The 23,949-nt window shown below is 32.9% G+C and overlaps 2 protein-coding genes and 1 pseudogene across 8 annotated transcripts; 2 read left to right on the top strand and 1 right to left on the bottom strand.

Annotated features, from left to right (window-relative positions):
- Window positions 1–2,163: 2,163 nt before the first annotated feature.
- Window positions 2,164–7,281, top strand: LOC140988876 (homeobox-leucine zipper protein MERISTEM L1-like). Of its 4 annotated transcripts, none has more exons than XM_073457954.1 (13): window positions 2,164–2,476; window positions 2,755–2,949; window positions 3,541–3,752; window positions 3,850–3,967; window positions 4,081–4,269; window positions 4,382–4,819; window positions 4,904–5,005; window positions 5,140–5,340; window positions 5,433–5,607; window positions 5,817–6,088; window positions 6,230–6,325; window positions 6,417–6,796; window positions 6,937–7,281. In XM_073457954.1, the coding sequence occupies exons 3-12, from the start codon at window positions 3,547–3,549 to the stop codon at window positions 6,780–6,782; spliced, it is 2,163 nt and encodes a 720-aa protein (XP_073314055.1). In that variant the 5' UTR covers window positions 2,164–2,476; window positions 2,755–2,949; window positions 3,541–3,546; the 3' UTR covers window positions 6,783–6,796; window positions 6,937–7,281. The 4 variants fall into 4 exon arrangements, with proteins under 4 accessions (XP_073314055.1, XP_073314052.1, XP_073314053.1 ...); XM_073457951.1 differs by having other exon boundaries at window positions 2,165–2,476; window positions 3,481–3,752; XM_073457952.1 differs by lacking the exon at window positions 2,164–2,476 and having other exon boundaries at window positions 2,623–2,949; window positions 3,481–3,752.
- Window positions 7,282–8,821: 1,540 nt separating this feature from the next.
- LOC140988878 (probable serine/threonine-protein kinase PBL23) lies at window positions 8,822–11,701 on the bottom strand (annotated as a pseudogene).
- A 3,654-nt stretch (window positions 11,702–15,355) lies between these two features.
- Window positions 15,356–19,725, top strand: LOC140988879 (tobamovirus multiplication protein 1-like). Of its 4 annotated transcripts, none has more exons than XM_073457957.1 (12): window positions 15,356–15,491; window positions 15,629–15,799; window positions 16,171–16,261; window positions 16,341–16,393; window positions 16,998–17,090; window positions 17,295–17,366; window positions 18,127–18,199; window positions 18,330–18,375; window positions 18,495–18,558; window positions 18,996–19,049; window positions 19,159–19,236; window positions 19,316–19,725. In XM_073457957.1, exons 2-12 carry the CDS (start codon window positions 15,647–15,649, stop codon window positions 19,406–19,408), a joined length of 870 nt encoding a protein of 289 aa, XP_073314058.1. In that variant the 5' UTR covers window positions 15,356–15,491; window positions 15,629–15,646; the 3' UTR covers window positions 19,409–19,725. The 4 variants fall into 4 exon arrangements, with proteins under 4 accessions (XP_073314058.1, XP_073314060.1, XP_073314056.1 ...); XM_073457959.1 differs by having other exon boundaries at window positions 15,372–15,471; XM_073457955.1 differs by having other exon boundaries at window positions 15,385–15,524.
- Window positions 19,726–23,949: the final 4,224 nt, after the last annotated feature.

Below are 23,949 nucleotides of genomic sequence, written 5' to 3'. Positions count from 1 at the left end.
TATGTTTTAGTCAAAGAGTTCACAAAACTAGCAAAGACAAAAAATGAATCATTCGAAATTTTTTATTTTCATTATGTGAACGAGATTGATATACTCCAAGCACGAGAAAACGGTACACCAACAATTTTTAATCACAATCAATATATAAATATGATTACTTGATGGATAAACAGGGCCGGGGACTACATTAGTGCTGCTTGCTTACTTGTTAAGAGAAATAGTGAGCTAAGTCAGTCGGATCAACCCATCTTACCCTCACCTCAGCCAAATTGATTGGTTAGGATTGATAATTTATAGATCCGCCCAAATGAAAAGCCCACAGGCTTAGCCAAGAGTTCATACGATATATACTGAAAAAACTAATCTTTTGGTTCAGAATGAGACATTAGTCTCCCGAGTCACAGCTCAATGAAACTAATATATAATAAATACCTAATATTTTATTTGCAATTCATCATTGAATACCTAATATTTTATTTGCAATTCATCATTGAGCAATGTAAGGCTGGTGAAATGAATGACAAAGCAACGTGGGTTAAATTAATGATAATAAAATTCAAACATTCAATTATTGGATGATTTTGTTTTTTTGTTTTGGGCTTGTGACATTTCCCACATTAATTATATTATATTATATTATGATAAACTATAAATGTGTAGAAAGCGACTTCAGACCAACATAACAGAATTTGCAAGAATTAATTAAGTGTAAGGATGCTCGTCCTGATTAATGTCTAATATTAAGACATACTCTCAGTATAAATTCATATTCTGTCATGCATCGTAATATGTGTACAGAAATAGGGTCCTACGTTAATTATGACGATATTAGTTGGATGTAATAATTGTTACAATCGAAACTGACACATGAACTACAATATGATTTAATGTATTTCAATTGCAATGTTAACATCCGCTACCTTTTCTAAAATTAATGGTATGAATTTTGCAAAGAGGGTGAAATAATTTTAAAAATGAAGAAAATAACTTAATAGATGACGTTATTATCCATATCCATTCGAGTCGTCAATTCGTATTTTTTTTTAATTTCTAACCAAAAACTATTTTAACATGGAAACAGAAAATATTTAATTGTTTCTCTTTTTAAATTTTTTTTTTATAATAATCAGAGATAAAATATAAAAGAAACAACAAGAAAAACATATCATGATTTATAAAAAAAATCCAAAATATCCTTGTTTTTCCCTCCTTGGTCATGCGTTTGAAGTAATCTTATCAATTTGAATATACATATAGCAAAAAACCGAAATTATAGATATTAATTTTATAAAATTAATTTTAAAAAAATTTATTGTGTAAATAAAGAACTTCGAATACAGATTAAAAAACTTGATTAGGGGTGTAATAATTCGCAAAACCAATCCGAATCACCAAATTACCAAAATCGGCAAAATCATTGCAATGCTATCTGAATTTTTTCTAATTGAATGCATTCTTATCTCAAAATGGGAAACCATTGCGGTGGAACATAAACCATATCTTAATTTTGATTTGTTTCGATTTAGATTTATATGATATTCACTTCGATTTCAATTCGTAAATTTATTTTACTCTAACCCACTATTTTGACTTTAACACATAACTTTTTCTAAAAAATAAAAATAAAAAAAAACTACGAAGACCAAATTAAATAACAAGAATGCTTGACATAAATTATAATTTTTCTAATGAATTAACTTTTGAAATAATTTCCTTTGTGGTGAAGTAAAAAATTGATTATATATAATTATCGTCTTCTATTACAATAGGAAATTATTTGAGCATGGAAATTTATTGCTTTCATTACGAATTTGAGTAGGTCTCCTGTTAGACGGTCTCACGAATCTTTATCTGTGAGACGAGATTTTATCAATATTCACAATAAAAAGTAATACTCTTGGCATAAAAAGTAATACTTTTTTATGGATGATCCAAATAAGAGATCCGTCTCACAAAATACAATCCGTCAAACCATCTCATACAAGTTTTTGTCTATGAATTTGGGGTTAATTTTATAAAGTGTCATATTGTGGTTAATTTTTCTGGAGCAAATTTAAACAATGGATACCAACCTCGAAGGACTTCTCCTTTGTATAGACAGTGGGCTCTCCCCCCCCCACACATATACACAGCCATTAATGCTTTGCAATAACTCCTCCGCTACCACGTACATCTTCTCCACCTGTTCGTCTTTCTCTTTCCTTCACCTTCTCGAATTCATTCTCTTGATTTTTATATATCGCCTTCTTTTAATTTCTCTTTCAACGACATGAGTTCCCGTCTTAAATTCTATTCACAAGAAAAGCACCATCTGCAATTAAACTTATAAAAAAAACAATCTTTTTATACACATTCCTGGTAAAAAAAATAAAAAAGAGAGAGGCGAAGAAAGTGGTGTTTCAGCCTTAAAAAACCAGATCTCAACCTTCACTCTTCCGGTTAACCCTAATTCTCGAATGGGGTGGTTTACAAAGCCGTAAGTTTTTTTAAACAACATTTTGCATGCATCATTTCGAGTGTAAAGTTCCAAGATCGATAAGTTTCTAATACACCTGTCGTCTTTCTTCTTTTGTTTTCTCTGCTTGCGGAGAGAGAAGATTTGAGTAGGATCCCATATNTTGTCTGTATTCTTTTTGGCACGTTAAGACACAGAAGATATAAAAAGTTTTCCGTGGAAACCGGAAACTGGAAAACAGAAGTCCATTGTTGGTCAGCTGGTGTTACATGTTACCATTTCACTTGTTATTGACTCAGGCACTGCCGGAAGACTCTAGTTAAACTCAATGAACTGGCTTTTGAAAGCGCCCTTAAAGCTTAACCCGAATTACGAAGAAATCAAGCACCAAGCTTTCTAGGGTTTCTTGGTAAAGACCTGCAACTTCCATGATGGAATTAATTTCCCGGCAACTCAGAAGATCACCTGCATGATTCGAAGGAATAGTTTGTAAGGTCGGTATACAATGATACCATGAGTTGCATCTTTTTTGAATTAAATAAGGACTCTCCTTTTTCAACAAGTTAAAGGTACAAATAAGTTGTGACTAAAAAATGCAAATTCAACCATCCCACAGCTTGTTTTAATGGAGTACGGTCTCTGTCAAAAGTTGGCCATTAATCACCACGCAAAATTATTCTTTATAAACTTTGAAGTTTTTTTTATAAACACACTCTTGAAGGTGTTACAGCGTTTCTTCTGAAGGCGGTGAAACTCGATTTTAGGGGAAAAAAATACACTTCTAGTTTTTTGTCGTTTGAGAAGTGTCTGTATTGTTAACTCCCGCCTGGCCCTCGTCTAGTTCATTTGTAAATGGCTGTTTTCATGTGAATATATTTCTTGTAGATAATAAAGAAAGAGATCTGTTGACTTGATATCATCATTAATTGCTTGAAGATATCTTCAGATTTTATTGTGTTGGTACCTTTATTTATTTTTTCCTGGTGGAAAGATATCTCTGATTTCACTAAAACTTTTTATGTCAGATTAGAGACTACTATAGCTTTTGGGCAGACTCCATTACCATTATATTTAAGATGTTTCAGCCAAACATGTTTGATAGCCACCTTCACTCGCTGGATATGGGACATAAACCTCCGGAAAACGAAATGGATCTTATAAAGGATGATGAATATGAAAGCAAATCGGGGACGGAAATAATGGAAGCCCCCTCTGGCGATGACCTAGATACAAATCAACGTCCCAAGAAGAAACAATATCATCGCCACACGCAACTTCAAATCCAGGAGATGGAATCGTACGTTCAATGTTGTAGTGTGATTTACCATTGTATGTTGTAAAGGGTCATTTTCTCTTAACGATATTGATCCATTAATTTACTCATGTTTTGACAGATTTTTTAAAGAATGCCCGCACCCTGATGATAAACAGAGGAAGGAGCTTGGCCATCGATTGAATTTGGAGCCATTGCAAGTTAAATTTTGGTTTCAGAATAAGCGTACACAAATGAAGGTGAAGTGTATTTCTTGATCATTTTCCACTTTTTTGGTATTTTAGAACCATGCCTTTTAGCCTTTGTTTCTCTTTTATGAAAGTTCTTCAACTGTGAGTGAAAGAAATTACAGGCTCAACACGAACGCCATGAAAATACGCAGCTAAGAACTGAAAATGAGAAGCTTCATGCTGACAACATACGGTATAAGGAGGCTATCGGCAATGCTACTTGTCCAAATTGTGGAGGCCCAGCTGCCATAGGCGAGATGTCGTTCGATGAGCAGCATCTGAGGATCGAAAATTCTCGATTAAGAGAAGAGGTATATAAAATTGAAGAACTTGAAAAGTTCAACTCTTCGATTCCATTTTCAAGAATATAATTTTGAGATGTAGTATTCTGGACCTATGTCAATGGTATACATATGTTTTTAGATCGATAGAATATCCAGCATTGCTGCAAAGTACGTCGGAAAACCAATGCTCTCGTATCCACGTCTTTCTCCGGGAGCATCTCGTTCACTTGATCTAGGAATGGGGAATTTTGGGCCTCAGGCAGGCATGGCTGGGGGGATTTATGGAGCTGCTGATCTTCTTAGGACAGTATCTTTTCCTACGGATGCGGACAAGCCAATGATCATCGAGCTTGCTGTTGCAGCAATGGAAGAATTGATAAGAATGGCACAAGCAGGAGAGCCCTTATGGATTCCCAGCACTGATAATTCTGCAGAGACGTTGAATGAAGACGAGTATATGCGGATATTCCCACGAGGGATTGATCCGAAGCCTTTGTGCTTGAAATCCGAAGCTTCTCGTGAGTCAACTGTTGTGATTATGAATCATGCCACTCTGGTGGAGACTCTAATGGATTCGGTATGATTTTGCATAGGTGCAACATCAAATGATAGAGTTTTTACTCTTTTGCAAAGTGTTTCATGTTACATTTGATATTTACAGAACCACTGGGCTAGTCTGTTTTCAAGCATTGTATCTAGAGCGATGACTTTGGAAGTCTTATCTTCTGGTGTGGCTGGAAACTATAATGGAGCGTTGCAAGTGGTATGTCTGGAGATTGGGTGTACTAATTTGTTATTTTAATTGTAATGGACCTTATTTTTTTAATTTTAAGATATCATAATAGTTATCAAATTTTATAGAGTCTATTCCTATGATACTCTTTTGTTTAACATCAGATGACTGCCGAGTTCCAAGTTCCCTCTCCCTTGGTCCCAACTCGCGAAAACTACTTTGCAAGATATTGCAAACACCATGCTGACGGGACTTGGGCTGTTGTTGACGTTTCTTTGGACAATTTACAACCTGCTTCCTTACCAAGATGCAGAAGAAGGCCATCTGGTTGTTTAATTCAAGAATTACCAAATGGTTACTCAAAGGTACAAGTAATGCCAGCCATTTTAAACTTCAGTTTATGTTGATAATACAATAATGTTTATCTTCTCAGATGTGCATCTCTGTTAATTGCTAGGTTACGTGGATTGAACATGTCGAAGTGGATGATAGAGCGGTTCACAACATCTACAAACCATTAGTCAATTCTGGGCTTGCATTTGGTGCCCGACGTTGGGTTGCAACGCTAGACCGACAGTGTGAACGACTGGAAAGTGTTGTGACTAATAACATTTCAGCAGGAGATGTTGGTGGTACGCGTGTATTTATACCTTGAGGCATAATGATCGGATCTCTCTTACAGCATTAAAAAATTCCTTATTTTTCTTCAAAAAGACCTGTGAAAGACCCATAATGCTACAATTCGACTATTTGATTGGCCTCTTTAAAGGGGATTGTGGGGTTAGGTGTTTTGAATCCGTGGCTTTCAAATTTCTAATTGTATTGCACGTACGTGTTGCAGTGATTTCTTCCCCGGAAGGTAGAAAGAGCATGTTGAAGCTGGCCGAGAGAATGGTGATGAGCTTCTGCACAGGCGTTGGTGCTTCGACTGCACACACGTGGACAACTTTGTCTGGAAGTGGCGCTGATGATGTTCGAGTCATGACTAGAAAAAGCATAGATGATCCAGGGAGGCCTCCGGGTATTGTGCTTAGTGCTGCCACTTCATTTTGGCTCCCAGTTCCACCAAAAAGAGTGTTCGATTTCGTACGGGACGAGAATTCGAGAAGTGAGGTACAGTAACTTAAGTTGCTTTTATATAATTGTCAAGTCCAAGAATTCATCAATTTTGAATATTATTCACTCTATACAGTTTCAATTCTTTCATTTATTGTTATTGCTAAATCATTTTGATTTCTTTCTGTGATATTAAAGTGGGATATTCTGTCAAACGGCGACCTTGTTCAAGAAATGGCGCATATAGCAAATGGCCGTCATCCAGGAAACTCGGTCTCTTTACTACGTGTCAATGTGAGTTCAATAAATTCGAAAATCATTTCTATATTTTCCCATGTTATAATTTTGTATCGTAAACTTTAAAACCATTATTGTTTCTTAGCAGAGTGCAACTTCAAGCCAAAGCAATATGCTCATACTACAAGAGAGCTGCATTGATTCAACAGGATCTTATGTTATCTATGCTCCAGTTGATATTGTGGCTATGGATGTTGTCATAAGTGGGGGCGATCCAGACTATGTAGCTCTTCTACCATCTGGTTTCGCTATACTTCCTGATGGAACAAATAATTCGACGAGAGAAACTCCCGAGGTTGGGTCCGGCGGATCTTTACTGACTGTGGCCTTCCAGATATTAGTCGATTCTGTTCCAACGGCAAAACTTTCGTTAGGCTCGGTAGCTACGGTTAATAACCTTATAAAGTGCACTGTTGAAAGGATCAAAGGCGCTGTACTATGTGACACCGCATGACTCAGAAACTTGTGGTAATTTTTCCTAGTCGATAAGCAGACTGAAGTATTAATTAGTCAAATCTCAGTAGCTTCCACTTTCAATACCCTTTAACTTCGATCAATAGCAGTACATTATCATCTAATGTCAGTTTTCTTTGTCTTGTACGTTGCAGCGACAACAGAGATGGACTAACAACGATTTGTTTACGGGCATGAAACAAGGGTAGAAGTCAAGAACGCACCTTGCTTTAATCCTCGCAGTGTGTGCTTTTTTTCATGAGAAATCAGATAGATTTATACCGCTCGGCAAGGGTAGTTGGTTCGGGCATTGACTCTGCCCATTGGGAATCATGTAGTAAAAACTACAGCTTGATATTAACGTATGTGTATTATGTTTCTGTGTCCGTGTCAGAACTAATATATTCTTCAGGCATTTGATAGAAGTCGGGTTAGTAGGAACACCATGGAACCATGAAATTTTGGCACTTCCTAACGAACATGCAGTGGTTTCCCTTGCATTTGTATTCTTATTTCTACTGCTATTTTGTCTTGATCATGAGTTAAAATATTTTCGGATTCGGTTTTTCGCCATGTTAACTTCTATAGCATTTCAAGGTATCAGTTCATGGTAAAAAGTAAAAACTTTTTCATATGCAATATTTGATTTTAAAAATTAATGCTAAATCTATTTTGAAAAATATATACCGGGAACATGAATAAAGACGAAGGAAGGAGTGGTATTATATATGAATATGAATGTATGTATATCCATCCTTAAATGTGGTGAGATCATTGTGCCTACCTAATCTTAATGCGTTGAGAAAAAAGGATCCCTGGAGTGGTAAATGAACCAGCCATCCTCGATAAGGATGGCAGACGATGTGTGCGTGGGTTTCCAAGTCCAAAACTTTCTCATAATGCCCATCACAGAAATTCTATAGATAAACATAATATATATGACATTAGTTTACTAGCGCATTATAATTACGTACTTTCTCAAAATCAACATAGGGTGTGAGAAATCAAAATCTACAAAGTGGTGCTTAAAATTTGTGCAATTATGTCGATAATTTGTAACTTATTTGACACCAATGTATCGAATGTGAGACGAGAGGAGGAGAAAAAAGAAAAAAAAGCTCTGAACTTGTCTAAATATACCGCACAACATATGGAAAAACAATGGTGAGGGTTGAGAATTGAATTTCTAGCATAAATGGAACTACCAAAGTGAACAATGGATTCAGACATATGTAGTGTGGTTTTCTGAAGTACAGACATAGGATTCAGAGACGCCAACCTCATGCGCTAAGCTTTATCTACTTTAGAATCTCGACGTGAGGCAAGAATCAGGTAAGCAAATTAAAGGTAAAATAATCATATATTCATGAAAAATATTATTATGATTCTCATGGCATTAATGCTTTAGTGCTTAATTGATCTTAAAACCTCTTCTGCATTTGGTAGGTTCAAGTTGTTTTGTTGATTTTATATAAAATTTTGTTTCTTAACGATGTTAGCCTCCTTGTTGGTTTTCTTTGTCCAATTCTCGATTGCAAGGTCTTGGAAGGAGGGAAATTCTTCTGCTAGCACATAAATCCATTGGGGTTATTTTTGCTGGCGATGAAGGTAAAGAAGAACTGATCAAGGAGGTATCTGCAACGTCTTTAAGTAAACTCAGTTTATGATCACAGTTTCAGCTGATCAGGCGTTGATCGACTCTGGTATGCCTAACTCCAGCCTTGAGACGTTCAACTGTACAAAGTATGCTCTGAATTCAGCAATTCTTGTTTGTTTCTTTATGTAAAAGATATGGACCATCTGTTGTTTAGGCTTTGATTAGTTGTATCTGTTGTACTACTAGATTTTAACTTTTATCACAACTAAAAGAAATCGTAGCAGCATTTCTCTAGAGATTTATTTTGTCAAAAGATGACTTTCCTGGAAAAAGAAATTCGGTACTGATTTTTTTAGAAAAATTGAAAAGAAATCCATGTGGTAAAATTTGAAAAGAAAAGCCACTTAAAATTTGGTTGCCTACAAGTGGTGAATATGATGATTATTCCGCTAGAATGGAAGCCATATAAAACTATTTCCATCTTTTGCAAATTGTCGCTCCTGGTGTTTTCTTCCACCTTCTATTTTTTAAATATAGGAAAATGGCACATATGCATTAACATTTCCAAAAAAATATATATTTATTTTGAGGATACTGTATATGTCATTGCGTATGGTAATGATTTCTTCGAGAGCTGATAGATTTCATGGTCAGAAGGCATTATACGCTCCGTTCTAAGAAAGCTCATTTTAGAAGTGCATTGAAATTGTTTTAAAATTTGACAGCTGCTGTCACTGGAAAGCCTAAACGAAGAAACAAACAAACTCAATCGTTACATTTATCCTTCAAGCTGTCCAACTTTAAGCACACTATGTTAGTCAACACATATGATGTCAAAGATAGGTGGGCGTGTTGGCTTCTCATTACTCGAGCCTGAACTTCGACTGTTCGAGTCACATCAGGTGCGGAAATATGTTAAAGAAGGCTCATACCAGGAATTAATGGGCTCCAACATCATGCATAACACATTATGAAAACCCATCTCTTCTCCTTGACCTGGAGCCTCTGCCACGAAATAAGCAATCGATTTTAGAAACTGTAAAGAAACCGCATTTGCACATTGGTAATCTTGGTCTAGTTTCTGGTTTTTAATGGTTTCTTGTTAGGAAGAAGAGAAGGAAGAGTGGAGTCTGGTCTGTTATTTTCGCTATTAGGAGTTGCAAATAGCAGGGGATTAATGATGCACACCTATATTTAGCTGTCAAATACTCAAAATCTTGAAGCTGATACAAAGAGAGGTGGTAGTTGGCCCTACTCTTTGCTTGTAAGTAAATTTTCACGAAAAATTCTCACAAAAGTTTATAGGCCAAAAAAAAAAGCCGAAAACAGAAACAATAGGACGGCCAGATTTCCTTATCATTCCATTGTAAAATGAGAGTTAAATTTTGTTTTAAAAAAATGATAGCTCAAGTATCTTTACATGAATATAGCCGAAGAGAAAATGCATGCCGCTGTCTAAATATAGTCCCTATTCTAACAATTCTCGTACCACATTATCCTTTTTTCTTCCTTGCTTACCATGATTCTAGTGTGGCATATATGTAACAAGAATATATCGATCCTGTCCTTATTCAAGGTCCTAGAAAATTTATTTACCTCAGTAATTTTTTACGTATCTGTTGCACTCATATCTTCATCTGTCTCCATGGCTAAATATTCAAGTGCGGTGACAACGTCCCCAATGAGAGGTCGTGTGCTGGCTTCTTCTTGAAGGCACATAGCTGCAATAGCAAGAGCTTGATTCAGACCCTTCTCCGGATACTTCCCTTCAAGCAATGGATCCGCCATCAACGTAAAGTTGCTTCTGTCCTTGAAAAGAGGCTTTGCCTGCGCACTCGAGATTCAAAACATTGAGTTTCAAAATTGCTCAGAATAAAATATCGTTCGACCTGTGAAACTGGAACGTGAGTTCAATAAATTTGATTGAAAATAAGTTAGTTAACTAACCCATTCTACTAGATTCTCCTCTTCAGCTGGTTTTGAGTTATCTGTTGCTTTCCTCCCTGAAATTATCTCAAGAAACACAGCCCCGAAACTATAAACATCAGATTTACTAGTAAGGTGGCCAGTTTTCGCATACTCTGGTGCACAGTATCCATACATCTCCATCAATTTAGTGGACTCATGATCCTCTCCATCTTTTGGACCCAACTTAGAGAGTCCAAAATCCGACAGCTTAGGATTGAACTTCTCGTCCAACAATATGTTAGAAATCTTGAAATCCCGGAATATTATTGAAGGGTTTGCTGTATCATGCAAGTACTCAAGTCCCTGTGCTGCACCTTTAGCTATCTGCATTCTGGTGTACCAATCCAGAGGCTTATTATCAGGTGGCAAATCTGTAAACATAAAAAAAATAGCGACTTTACCCTCGGAACCACCAACAAATTGAACCCAGTTAGACAAGATTCTTTTTCCAACATTAATATTATCAAATCATTCTGAGGTATTTACCATGAAGATGATCTTCTAAAGATTTCATACACCAGTATCCTTTGGCGGCCATCTGCGCAATATCCAATCAAATTTACCAGATTCGGGTGGTGAACGAGGCTTAATGTCATGACCTCTGCTAGGAATTCCCGGTTTCCTTGAACCCCATTTCTGTCAAGCTGCTTCACAGCAACAATCTTGACAAGAATAACGTGAAAATTATACGTTGAAACATAACTTGAAACCCAAAAGTAGTAGAGAGGTGGCAAATACTTGATTGATATTCTTAATATGACCCTTGTAGATTCTTCCAAAGCCTCCTTCACCCACTAGAAGTTCAGAACTGAAGTTTTCTGTAGCAATCGCCAGTTCACGAAAGGTGAATACTTTGGCCGGAACTCTCATCACATTTCCATGCCTTAGTACATCTTCAGCTATCATCCTTTGTTTTCCGTTACCTTACAAATATTTTATGATCAAAACATTGTGAAAGATCGATTTACAATGTCAGATAACCTTCAGAGTCGATCTTCAGATGTAGGAAATTTCTCAAGAACATCACAATCCACGAGAAAAATAAGAAAACAAAATATGAAACGAAAAAAGCTACATATGTTTCTGATTCTAACCTGTATTCATAGAAATACTTCTGGAGATTGGGAATAATTCCTCCCCATTACCATCATATTTCTGTGATGCCTGAATTTCATTGACATAACTTTTGGAAGTTTTTAATGGATTCTTCTTCATTGTCCTTGCAAGAAGACAGAATGCCTACCCCTCGTTTAGAACCTTTTTCTACTTGGTAACAGAATCTATGCATTCTTTGTATCCATTGTTCTCCATGAAGCTAAGATCAAATAGGTGCCCAACATAGCTGAGGGAAAAAAAAAAAAAAAAAAAAAAAAAAAAANCCAACAAAATTTATTGATTAATAATTATTAAAATTACACGACAGATTGGAATAAAACGAGGATCTTGAATGAAAACACTTTGTTTTCAAGCATAATAGAAACGACAACTTTTCTTGCAGATTAATGATGAGATTCCACGTTGCAATTCAGACTCGGATTTCTCGGTCAAGCTCATGTAAATGCTATGTGAGAATATCTAATCTAATCTAACATATCTATCTATCTAACATATATACATATAAATATATCACTTTCATTTGTTAATTTTCTTATTTGTCTTTATTCATTTATTTAATTTAATTTAACTTAGCAAACAAATTAATAGGTTATCTTAAAAGTTTTTTTTGCACTTCATTGTCCATCTTAAATGAATTTGAATATTAATACAAATTCTTCTTTCTTTCCTAACTTTTATGCCAAAAAAATTATTTAATTAAATTTTCTTGTTAATTTAAATTAGCAAATTAAATTAATATGTTTTTAGGAGTTTTTTTGTAATTCATTGTCCATCTTAAATGTATTTGGACATTAATACACATTCCTATTTCTTTTTTAAATTTTAAGCCAGAAAAATTATTTATTTACATTTCTTAGTAAAATCTAACATCTAACATACATATAAATATTTCACTTCTAATTATGAATGTTTTAATATACCTTTATTCATTTAATTTAGCAAATTTAATCAATAATTTTTTAATGGATTCTTTTATAATTTATTGTCTATCTTAAATGCCTTTGGATATTAATGCATGTTTAATTTATCAATTTACCCATGATTTTTCTTTGTTGCTGCTAAAATGTGTTACTAAAATTAGTGTATTTCTTCATAATTGCTAATGAATATTTCATATTTATATCTTATATTTTCTTTTATTTTACATATAAATAAGTCACTTTTATAATAAATTTATTTTAAAATAATAATTTTTTTATAGATTCTTTTATAATTTATTGTCTATCTTAAATGCTTTTGGATATTAATATATATTGAATTTATCAATTTACCCATTATTTTTCTTTGTTGCTACTAAAATTTGTTACTAAAATTAGTGTATTTCTTCATGGTTGCTAATGAATATTTAATATTTATATCTTATCTTTTCTTTTATTTTACATATAAATAAGTCACTTTTATAACAAATTGATTTTAAAATATGAACTAAGAAGCATCGTATATTTTGTAGATATTGAAATATGTTAAAGATTATTTGTAAGAATATTTTTTTAACGTAAAATTATTCTGTGATTGCAATTTTGCAATACTTTTCTCAAATTACTTTTTTAATGAATTATTTTTTAATTGTGGTTTTACTACTTGTACATCTCATTGCGGGGTAGAAAACCTTGTACCATATATGGGTGTAACTCGCTTTAATTTTTAAAATATAACTAATAAAATTTGTGAGTTCTTCAACTATATTTTTCAATTTTTTCATAATATTATAAACACGTTATATTATTTTTTATAAATTTTATATATTTAATTTAAGTTATTTTTACTAATTAATGTCTATAAATTTGTGAAACTCTTGATATTTTTATATAGCTGATAAGAAAAAAACTTCTAATAAAATGTTTAATATTTCAGATATAACTATAAAATAATTTTTTTAGGAACTTAAGAATTTTTTTATGTATTTAAATTAAATTTTTTAATTAATATCAATGAATTTATGAAGCTCTTGATATTTTTATGTAGATGATAAGAAATGCTAAATTTTTGACAAATTCCAATAAATTGATTTAAGTAATAATTAAATAAATAGTTACTCAACAATTTAGTGATTTCACTTATGATTCATTATGTATTATGATAATATTTTAGATAAAAAATGTTTTTAAAATTAAAGTTTCTATTATTATATATTTTGTTATCAATTTTCAATTGCGTTCTAAACATAATACAAAATATGATTATATTAACATTATTCTATTACGAAATCATCATATATAATATATTATTTGTTATACTGTTTGTTCTTTTCAACCTATTAATTAATTTCTAATTGTATATGATGAAATTACATACATAAAAAACAATTTTTTCTCTTTTCTACATATTAATTAATTTAGCATTATATATGATGAGTTTATATATATAAGCTATTTTTCACATTTCAAAATAACAAAATTGTTATTTAATATTACTCACTTAATAAATTAACTAAGTTATGTTTATCAATTCATTGTGCATTATTATTATGATTGCAATTTAATGAAGCATAGGTGAGGACATATAGTGGTCACCCTAACAATTAATATTTGTGTTTAAATTATTATTAGTAATTAAAACTACTTTGTGTTCGATGAAATTATTTGATTAGTGAGAATAAATTTGATTTAGAAAAATGGTTTCTAGAATGTAAAATAACAACTATATCATATTTGTTAGGTGCAATAATTGTTTATGTAAGGTATAACAATCGAAATGTGACGTTTGAATTCTTTTACGATTTTAAAAGATTTTAGTTAATGTTGCATTGTTACCCTGGTTATAACCTTTGGTAAAGCGGCAAATGCATGATCCTACAATTGGAATATATAAGAGTCAAAGTCATGAGATCAATTCTCATATATTGCAATTAGTGTAATTATTGATATTGTTGGAGTGCAATAATTGTCCTTGTTGGATACAGCGATCGAATCATGATGATTGAGCTACTATACAGTTTAAAATAGATGAGTTGATGTATAATATCTATTCTAAAAAAAAAAAAAGTTAAACAAAATTCGCAAGGATTTAAAAGTTAGCAAAAACACAATTGATATTTAACTTAATAACAAGTTTAGGGGTTTTATTTTAACATCATTATGATAATTTAGTTAATTAAGAGAATTTTATTTGACAGTCACTATATGCACTCCATTTAAATACATTGTGATTTTGATTTTAGAAAAATATAATATTCTCTTAATTTTATTTTTATTGTTTTCCATTGTGAATGATATTTGGATGAAAATTATCTTTGTTAATTTGAGAGAGCTGTCATTATGTTATAATCATGCAAATTGAAAAATGTTATATAAATAAGTGAATATATTTGATTTATCATTATGATGTATTTTTATTTATTGTGTTTTGATATATTTAGATCAATAAATACTCATAAACAAGATGTTATTTAAACGATTTTAAAAATTATTTAAATCTTGTTAGTATATATTTTATTATTAATCACCCACGTACATCGCACGTGATCATTCCTAGTCTATCTAAATATTGAAGTATACATGATTTGTTTGTGCGATATCGATAACAATTGTTGTACGTGATAAGACTCGGATTTCTCGGTCAAGCACATATATTTTGTTGTCTAAATTATTAAAGAGATAATTAATTATGATGAACTATTTTCAAAATGGTTAAGCACAATATGGGTGCGCAAATATGGGAATTGCACGGCAATTATAAGACAACATGTTATAATTTATTAAAATTTCTTTAATATCGTTTTACGGATCAATTTTATGAGACGATTCATGAAACTTTATTTTTTGTAATATCGTTTTTATCTAAATATGAATAGATAGTTTAAAAAAAAACATAATTTATTATAATTAACTTAAAATGGTTAGAGTAAATAAATCATTAGTTTACGAAAATTGTAATAAAGCTGAATGGATAGATATTAGGCAGAAAACGTTGGTAACAACAGTCCTCGCTGGCATGGAGTTATCCCATCCCGATCCAGAATAATATCGGCGTGGCCCAATTGTAATATAATTTATTTTTGTCGTCACAGGTAGAAAATCCCTAATTGATGTAAGAATCTTCGCGTTCCCCTGTGTTCTTCGGGTTTTCTCTTCCCTCTTCGATTTGATCTCCTCATTCGATTCAATATATATTTAATTAATTATTGTGTATTCGATAGCTAATCAGATTTTAATTTTTTGGAAAAGGAGAGCTGAGTTGAAACGATGAGAATGCCAATGAGCTTTCCGGCCATTGATACCGGAGTCGGAAAACTGTCTGCCGGTTGGTGGAACGAGATCAATGAATCCGTTGAGTGGCAAGACGGAATATTCTTTGCTCTCTGCGCTGCTTACGCTCTCGTTTCGTTAGTTGCTCTCGTATGTCTATCGATTAACAATTTCGGTTTAATTGGAGACGGACTGGATCATTTTGTTATTAGTGTTGGGTCTGTGTTTGTATCTATTTAATCAATTTGTTGTGTGCATAATGTATAAATTTTTCTTCGTGATTCACAAAAGATCAAATCTTTTTGTTTTAAAGTCATTTTTTGTGAACTTGTCTTGTTGTTCATTCAGTTTTTCTTCTTAATTTTTTTCTTGGTTTCCGTGTTTTGGCTTCGACCCACTTGGTGGGATAAAGGCTTGTTGTTGTTGTATGATGTTTTGGCTTCGTGTTATTATTTGCTTTTGAGGACTTCTATTAATTGGGCAATTAATTTTTTTGACTTGGTGTCTTATCTTCTCTGCAGATTCAATTGATAAGAATTGAGCTCAGGGTGCCCGAGTATGGTTGGACAACTCAGAAGGTTTTCCACTTTATGAACTTCATTGTGAATGGAGGTATGAAAATCGCTGCAAATTTTGCCTACATGCTTCTTCTTTGAATTAATTATTATGTCACTCTTTGCACTCATTTCAGTGCGTGCTGTTATGTTTGGATTTCACCAGAAAGTATTTCTTTTGCATCCTAAGGTAAGGTTCACCTTCCCAACTATTACTTATTCTTTTAACAATTTTGGCTCACGTTATGTACTTTTACTCCGCTAAATATTCTCTAAGATAAAAGCTTGTCATTGTCGTTTAAGGAGCTATAAATCATAATGTGTTAAATAACCGGTAGCTTTCGAAGTCTTTCTGAATTGGATTAATAGAGAATGTTTTTGGGGAAAAAACAATGATATTTCCTTGACATACACATAGTGGGTTAATCATCCTGGTTTAATTATCGGTCATCTTTTTTCTTTGTCGTTAGTCCTTAGAAATGCTGTTTTACTGGTCGAGTAGTTATTGTTGTGTTCTGTCACTATTAACATTTCAAGCTTTATTGTGTATGATTTACTTTAACAGTTGTTAGACACTGATGATAGAATAGTTTATCTATTTCTACTGCATTTTGTGCTGACAAACTTTCTCTTAGAATCTTTTTTATTCAGTTGAAAGGTGCATAATAATTGAGTACTGTGTTTTTTACAAGTCTGTTTAGCACTTGCAATTGTGAACTTAAGGATCATCTGTGGACTATTTAGCTGTTTAGTGGTTTTATCCTCATCTGCTGATATGAACTGTAATTAATCAGGCACTAACTTTGGTGCTGTTGGATCTTCCTGGCTTGCTGTTCTTTTCCACATATACCCTTCTTGCTCTTTTTTGGGCCGAGATATATCACCAGGTATAAGTGTAGAGTTATTGACAAACTATGACTGAATTGGAGTATGAGTATCCCAAATGCAGTCAATAATTGGTTATTGGCTGGAGGAATTCTCTCCAGTCCTGATTGAACTGTTGGTGAATTCAGATGCTTGTGACTCGCGAATATCAACATCTTTATGTGACATGAAAATTCACGGAAAATTGTATCCTTGTATTTGGTCAGGCTAGAAGTTTGCCAACAGATAAACTGAGAATTACCTACATTTCTATCAATAGTGCCATTTACTTCATACAGGTTAGTGCTTGTGCATTTGATCTTCAGTTTTGGCTTATTTACTGTTATCTCTTGATTCTATTCTATTTGTGATCATTGTCTATATTTGGAAGTTAGCTTCTTCTATTACATTATCCCATTCCTTTTAACTTTCAGGTCCTCCTTTACTCTACTTTTCTTGTCTATTTCAGTTTCATGATTGAGTTCTGCAGGCATAAATTGTCTAGAACTTAGTATCTCTTTTCTTTTTAAGGTGCGGTGGATTAAAATTCAAAAGAAAACTTTTTTCATAAATGGAAGGCATAGTTTGTGGAAGCTGTTCTAGCTTTTCATTTAACTCGCCAAACATACCTACGATGCCGGATATATTATGTAAGAATCATGTTTTCTTTGACGACCTCCAGTATTGAGTTGTCATCTGTTTACCTTGTCGACTCATTGGGCGTTGTTTGGGAAAGCTGTTCTAGCTTTTCATTTAACTAGCCAAACATACATACGATGATGGATATATTATGTAAGAATTATGTATTCTGGACGACCTCCAGTATTGAGTTGTCATCTGTTTACCTAATTGACTTATTGGGCATAGTTTGGGAAAGCTGTTCTAGCTTTTCATTTAACTTGCAAAACATACATACGATGCTGGATATATTAATGTAAGAATTATGTTTTTTTGGACAACCTCCAGTATTGTGTTGTCATCTGTTTACCTAATCGACTTATTCTCATATTTGTGTCTGGTTTGATTGGCTAAATACGGTATTAGCTGTGTTGACAACAGGTTTGCATCTGGGTATACCTCTGGATAGATGATAATGCCACTGTGGAATTCATTGGAAAGATATTTATTGCAGGTCAATCTATCCTGTTTCTTTGGTTTCATTTTTAATGTTTATGTTTTGCTGCAGCTTTGGCTTTCTTGGTTCCCCTAATTTACTGATAGATGACCTGCCTGTTGCTGATTGTCCTCTTTAATTTCTGCAGTGGTTTCATTTATAGCAGCTCTGGGATTTCTGATATATGGAGGGAAGTAAGTGATAATTTCTTCTTATATGCCCCTTCTGCATAATTTCTTTCAACTGATCTCTTCAAATCTCACTTTGTATTTCCTTTTTTCTGCGTCTCTGAAATTATATTTTCGATGTTTAGGCTATTTTTCATGCTGAGACGTTTCCCCATAGAATCTAAAGGAAGAAGAAAGAAACTGCAAGAGGTTTGTGAATCGAACCGGGTGTACATCTATAGTTGCGTTGTACTGGTTTTTTGAGAATGAAAGCCTTCTTGATACAATTGAGTTTCTGATGGTTCACGTATTGAAACTGAAGGAAAACATACTCAGCACTTTTTTGAACAGGGAGGGAACTGTGTTGCAGTATTTCGTTTTTGTTTCTATATCAATCATCATTAAATATTGTGTTCTGCATTATCTTGGGATGGGTTAATGAATAAATACTTGTAATAAAGTGTTATAACTTCTAGTTTACTGTACACATGTTGGACACTTTTGTGGGTGTTTGGTGAGTATTCTTGTTTTCATTTGAGGCCTCGTGGGGCCAAGAGCTTGTATGTACTGTGCTGCATGGTAGGGATATAGCTTATCCATGCTTTCATTTGAATTTTTATTTTCTTTTAAGACATTTCTTGTTACAGGTCGGATCTGTGACAGCGATATGCTTCACTTGTTTTCTTATAAGATGCTTCGTGGTGAGTTATATTCTAGTGTCTAGACTCACATTTATTGCTGGGTCTTGTTTTCTTTTAAAATTGCTTAATTAGCTCCTGGCTGAGGTGAGGTTATTCCCTTCTAATGCAGGTTATGCTATCAGCGTTTGATTCAAATGCATCGCTTGATGTACTGGACCATCCTATGCTAAATTTAATCTACTATACGGTACTGTTTCTGTCTTTTGTTATAGGCCGACCTGTGAGTATTAGATAATTGTGTGTTCTAATATAGATTATTAAAACAGCTTGTCGAGATCCTACCTTCGGCTCTTGTTTTGTACATATTGCGTAAGCTGCCTCCCAAAAGAATATCAGCTCAATACCACCCCATCCGCTAGTGATGAAAAAAAGCTCGCGCCACACCATTACACAGGCGCATCTCTTTGTGGTTGCATCACTCTTGAAGGTTCCCACTGTCCCAATTTTAGTCGGTGGAATTGAGTAATTAAATTAGAGCCTGGAAGAAGATTGAGATTCATTATTTGCGATGGCTCACGTCAGGAATTTTTTTCTTATGCCTGTATTTTATGCTCAAAATGACAGTTGAATTAATAGCCTAGGTTTTGTGCTTTGAAAAGTAAGTTGTTTTGTCACAGTAGCTATAAGTTCCGAATATCTTTCTGAGTTAAAACTACGTCCATATTGCGGTTGTGCACTTTTGTGTGGTGTTCTCACAGCATTTTTACGGTGGCACGTAATTTGAGGAACACTCTTGGTCATCCTTGGACTGGTTCCTAATGCACAGATTAGTTAAAACAAAAGCCGGGAATGCTGTTGCCAAGGATTCTTTGGTTTAGTTGCAAATGTGAATTTCCAAGATCCAGAGTCCCTCACAAGTGGATTAGTTAGATCCCGGAATCCTGTTACAGATATTTACGTCACTATCTATGATTTATGAAGTGTGCCTGGCATCGTAACCGCGATGGACCGGCGACTTTCTAGAAACCGATCAAACACATGCCAATATTAACCAACTCGTAAGCCGATAAATTCTGTGAAACGTCTTATTCTGGCGGAGGAGCAAATCTGATTTTTGATAGCGTCGATAGGTATTCTTAATTATGCAGGTGAATCTGAACGAATTTTCACCGAGTTAAACCCCCCCTGGATCTAGATAATCTTTAAACTTACCCAACACTTATACCATCGAACATCTGAATCAGACACTGATTAACAATTTAAACACAACCAAACCGAGTAAATAAAAAAAAATGGTGTTATAGCATGTAGGATCATGTTTTTAAATTATCCGTGTCAGTTTTTATAAATTTTGTAAAATTGAATGTTTGCTGCTTTATCAACAACTATCTAATTCAAATATTTTAAATCGTTAACCAGATCAATTATAACATCCAAGGATTCAATCATTTAAAAACTAAAACTTGAAATTTGATCGGATTAATATAAAGATGATGATGTTATATTAAATAATTTTCTAAATTATTTTGGGCATGTGTGGAGATGCGGGTCCCTACCAAATTTTGACTCTTCAGGGCTCATTTCAATCATCGTCGTCTTAAATTACCATTATTGATTCACTTAATAAATTGATTATGGATTGGACTCCAACATTAGTTGCATGCATCCCACCCCGACTGTGTTGCCTTATATGTTCATAATGACTTCAATAGAGGCTGCCCACTTTTCTTACGTCGTACATTAATCTAACTTATAATATTTATATATTAACATTGTTCTAGTTGTTATTAATTGTAATAATATATTAAATATTTCTTGTTTTGCCGCCCTCTTGAGATTAATTGAGCATTGCATTTGACCAATTGAATAATTTATTAAACATTAATATATCATTACCACGGATACAGCTACATCATCGATCGAATTAATCACCCCGGCCCTGTATGTTCTGTTGAACTATTATTGCTGAAATAATTACATATATTAAATTCAAAAGTTAGAGCCATAGATTATTTTATCCCATTATTGACGCCACGTTTACTACAAAACCTCAACAAAATTTTTAATAAATATTTCTTGTGATCGGCACATATTTTATTAAAGTTGCATTTCTTTAACACTCTCTTTAATTAAATTTATATGAGCTGAAAAATAAAATGTAAGAGATTTAAAAAGTTATGGTCTTTTTAAATCTGATATGAGATCAAACCATAAACACATAATCTACAGTACTGTTTGAGTTGGGGCAATCAGTTTATATAAGAAAAATATATTTGACATTATCTATATTTTATGTTATATGTTTTCAAACTATAGGTGAAATGCGCATGCCATGTTTCATCACTTCACGATTCTTGATATTTTCACTATAAATACTGCACCTAATTCATATCCAAAGCAACCAGAAAAACAAACACAAAAGAAAAAAAGAAAACACCTTTTGATCAATAAACTAAGAAGATGGCTCATGTGAACAAAAGGTATGCCTACTCAAAGATCCAAACTGGGGACCCTGATGATATAAAGCATCGAAAGGCGCAGTTCTTGATTTATAAGTCGTTGCAGAAAGCTGATTCAAGGAGAAGGCCGTCGTGGTTGAGAGTGAATATGTTCAGATTGAAGATCAAGATTGGTAAGAAATTGAGAAAGGGTTACTCCATTGCCTCGTTTTCTGCTAAAACGGATTTGTACAGACAGATTGCTAGCGCGTTAAAATCTTGGCTTCGGTGGAAACAGGATTCAATAGTGACTAGTAATGCACTCCCACCAGTGCCATGAAGCTTTTGTGATCATTTCGACGTATTTTCTTTCCACAGCTTGTTCTTGTTTTGTAACAGAAAATAGGGTAGTTTTTATTATGGCTACGTCCTACACAAGGAACAATCTACCCGTAAAAATATAGAATTGTGTTTATGGTATATTAGTTTCATTTCAGAAGATTTAAGTCCCACAGATCAAAATCCTGCGTCCTCCCAGCTTATGGTTTGAATTAGAGGCTATGATAAATGAAGTACTCATATCACAATTAGGTTGATGTTAAAAACCTAAAATGATTTCATCATATACAGTGTTAGAATGAATACAAAGTAGTTGCTATATATGTGTAAGTCGCTCTTGCATGAACCTGAGATTAGGACACGACGATAGAAGAGATATTTATCATATTTTGTGAAACAAAACTTAAATATGAAAAAGAAAATGGAGAGATAGCACTCAAATCATCTTTATTACTTTGCTTCGTCAAGGTTTTTAACTTAATTATTTGGAATCAAACTTTGTCTTTTGGTGAACATTATTGTTGCATAAATGCAATTCATTAATAAAAGAAGCTTTGTTTGTAGATAAAGACAAATGTTGTAATACATATCACGCTTCCATTTTTTCAGGATTTTTTTTAAAATTTTGCATGTATTCAATAATTTTATGAAGATTGAAATTTTAGGAATATTAGGGGAAAAAAGAGGGCAGAATAAACGCAAAATCCTTTGATTGGGCCATATTGGAGGCCGGAGTATAATGAATTTTAAGGCTCTGCCCATTAACAGTGGGCCTAAGAAGCTTCTCGTAATCAGGAGCCTGCTTCACTTTTACTCAATGTTTATCTTGCAGGACAATTAAAGAGTTGGCAATAAAATATTTTGGAATGACATTAGGGTATTATTATTAATAACTTAATAAGCTAGATATATAATCAACCTGTATCTATCTTCCTGGATATACCCAGATTTATTGTATATGATTTTTTGAAATGTGAAATTTTATTTTAACTATAAAAAAATTGATATGATAAGCTGCTAATTAATTAATTCTGATCATTTCTATACGCTTCATTTGTATATTTTAAGTTCATGGTGGTGAAATTTATTGAAAGGAAAAATAACATTTTAAATCTTCTAACTTACACATTTTTTAGTTTTGATAATGCTATCGGTTAATTTACTAATTTTTATCCACTAACTTTAGTTTTTCTCATTATTTGTTCTTTTTTATTGGAGTATTGACAAGATACACACTCATCATATTTTTCGACGTCACGTTAGAATTCCATTGAAAACAAACTAAAAATTAGATGAAAAAGTGCAAGTTAGTAATTATCAGAAATCGTGAGTTGACAGATAACATAAATAAAAATGAAAAATTGTATAAGTCGTGGGACTTAAAATATATTAATTTTCCTTGTTGCAATTTTTCTCTCTAGCACAAAGGTTGGTGGCTTTTACGTTACAATTTACATGGAAGAACAAAGCAAAGATGCAGAAACAACTCCTTTGAAATTGCATAAATTTAGAAGTAATGTGCGTTAGATCTATCTTGAAAATAAAGAAGGATTATTTCAAAAAATAAAACAAAGAAGAATCATTAAAGAATATATGACAATGCATGTGGAATATATAATAAAATAAAGAAAGTGCTATTAATTCATTAAAAAAAACAAAGAATTACAAAATAATTTCAGTCTGAACCAATACCCAATTTCACTGTCCAGCCCCAATTTTTGTAATAAATACATTAAAGACTCGTCTCAACGACAATTATCCAACCTACTATTTAGTATTTTCCCAATCATACCAAACATAACTCCGCTTGCGAAATTTAAAGTTCTCGGCACGTGTGTTTCGTTACTGAACAAGAAGAAAATCGAAAAAATATACCATTATATTATTATTATTATTTTCCCTAAATAAATATATAGAAACCTACAAATTTTACAACACTAAAACACATTGTATTGTGAAATTTTTTAAAATTCAATTACATAAAAATTATAATTTTATTTTTTAAAATCTACAAAGTAAACATGTGTGTTTTTTTTTTTCTTAAAAAAAATATATCCATACTCCTTTTGTTTGTTTATAAAAATTTAAATAAACCAAATACTATTGGCAATTTCATAGTTGTTTATTTGAATTTTAAGTTATTAAAAAATAGTTAGTAATATAATATTTAATGCACTCACAAG

This window comes from Primulina huaijiensis, chromosome 11 (genome assembly GCF_012295235.1).
Source record: "Primulina huaijiensis isolate GDHJ02 chromosome 11, ASM1229523v2, whole genome shotgun sequence".
Taxonomy (NCBI): Eukaryota; Viridiplantae; Streptophyta; class Magnoliopsida; order Lamiales; family Gesneriaceae; genus Primulina; species Primulina huaijiensis.
The sequence above is the reverse complement of the archived record's forward strand: the minus strand, read 5'-3'. Positions and strand labels throughout refer to the sequence as shown.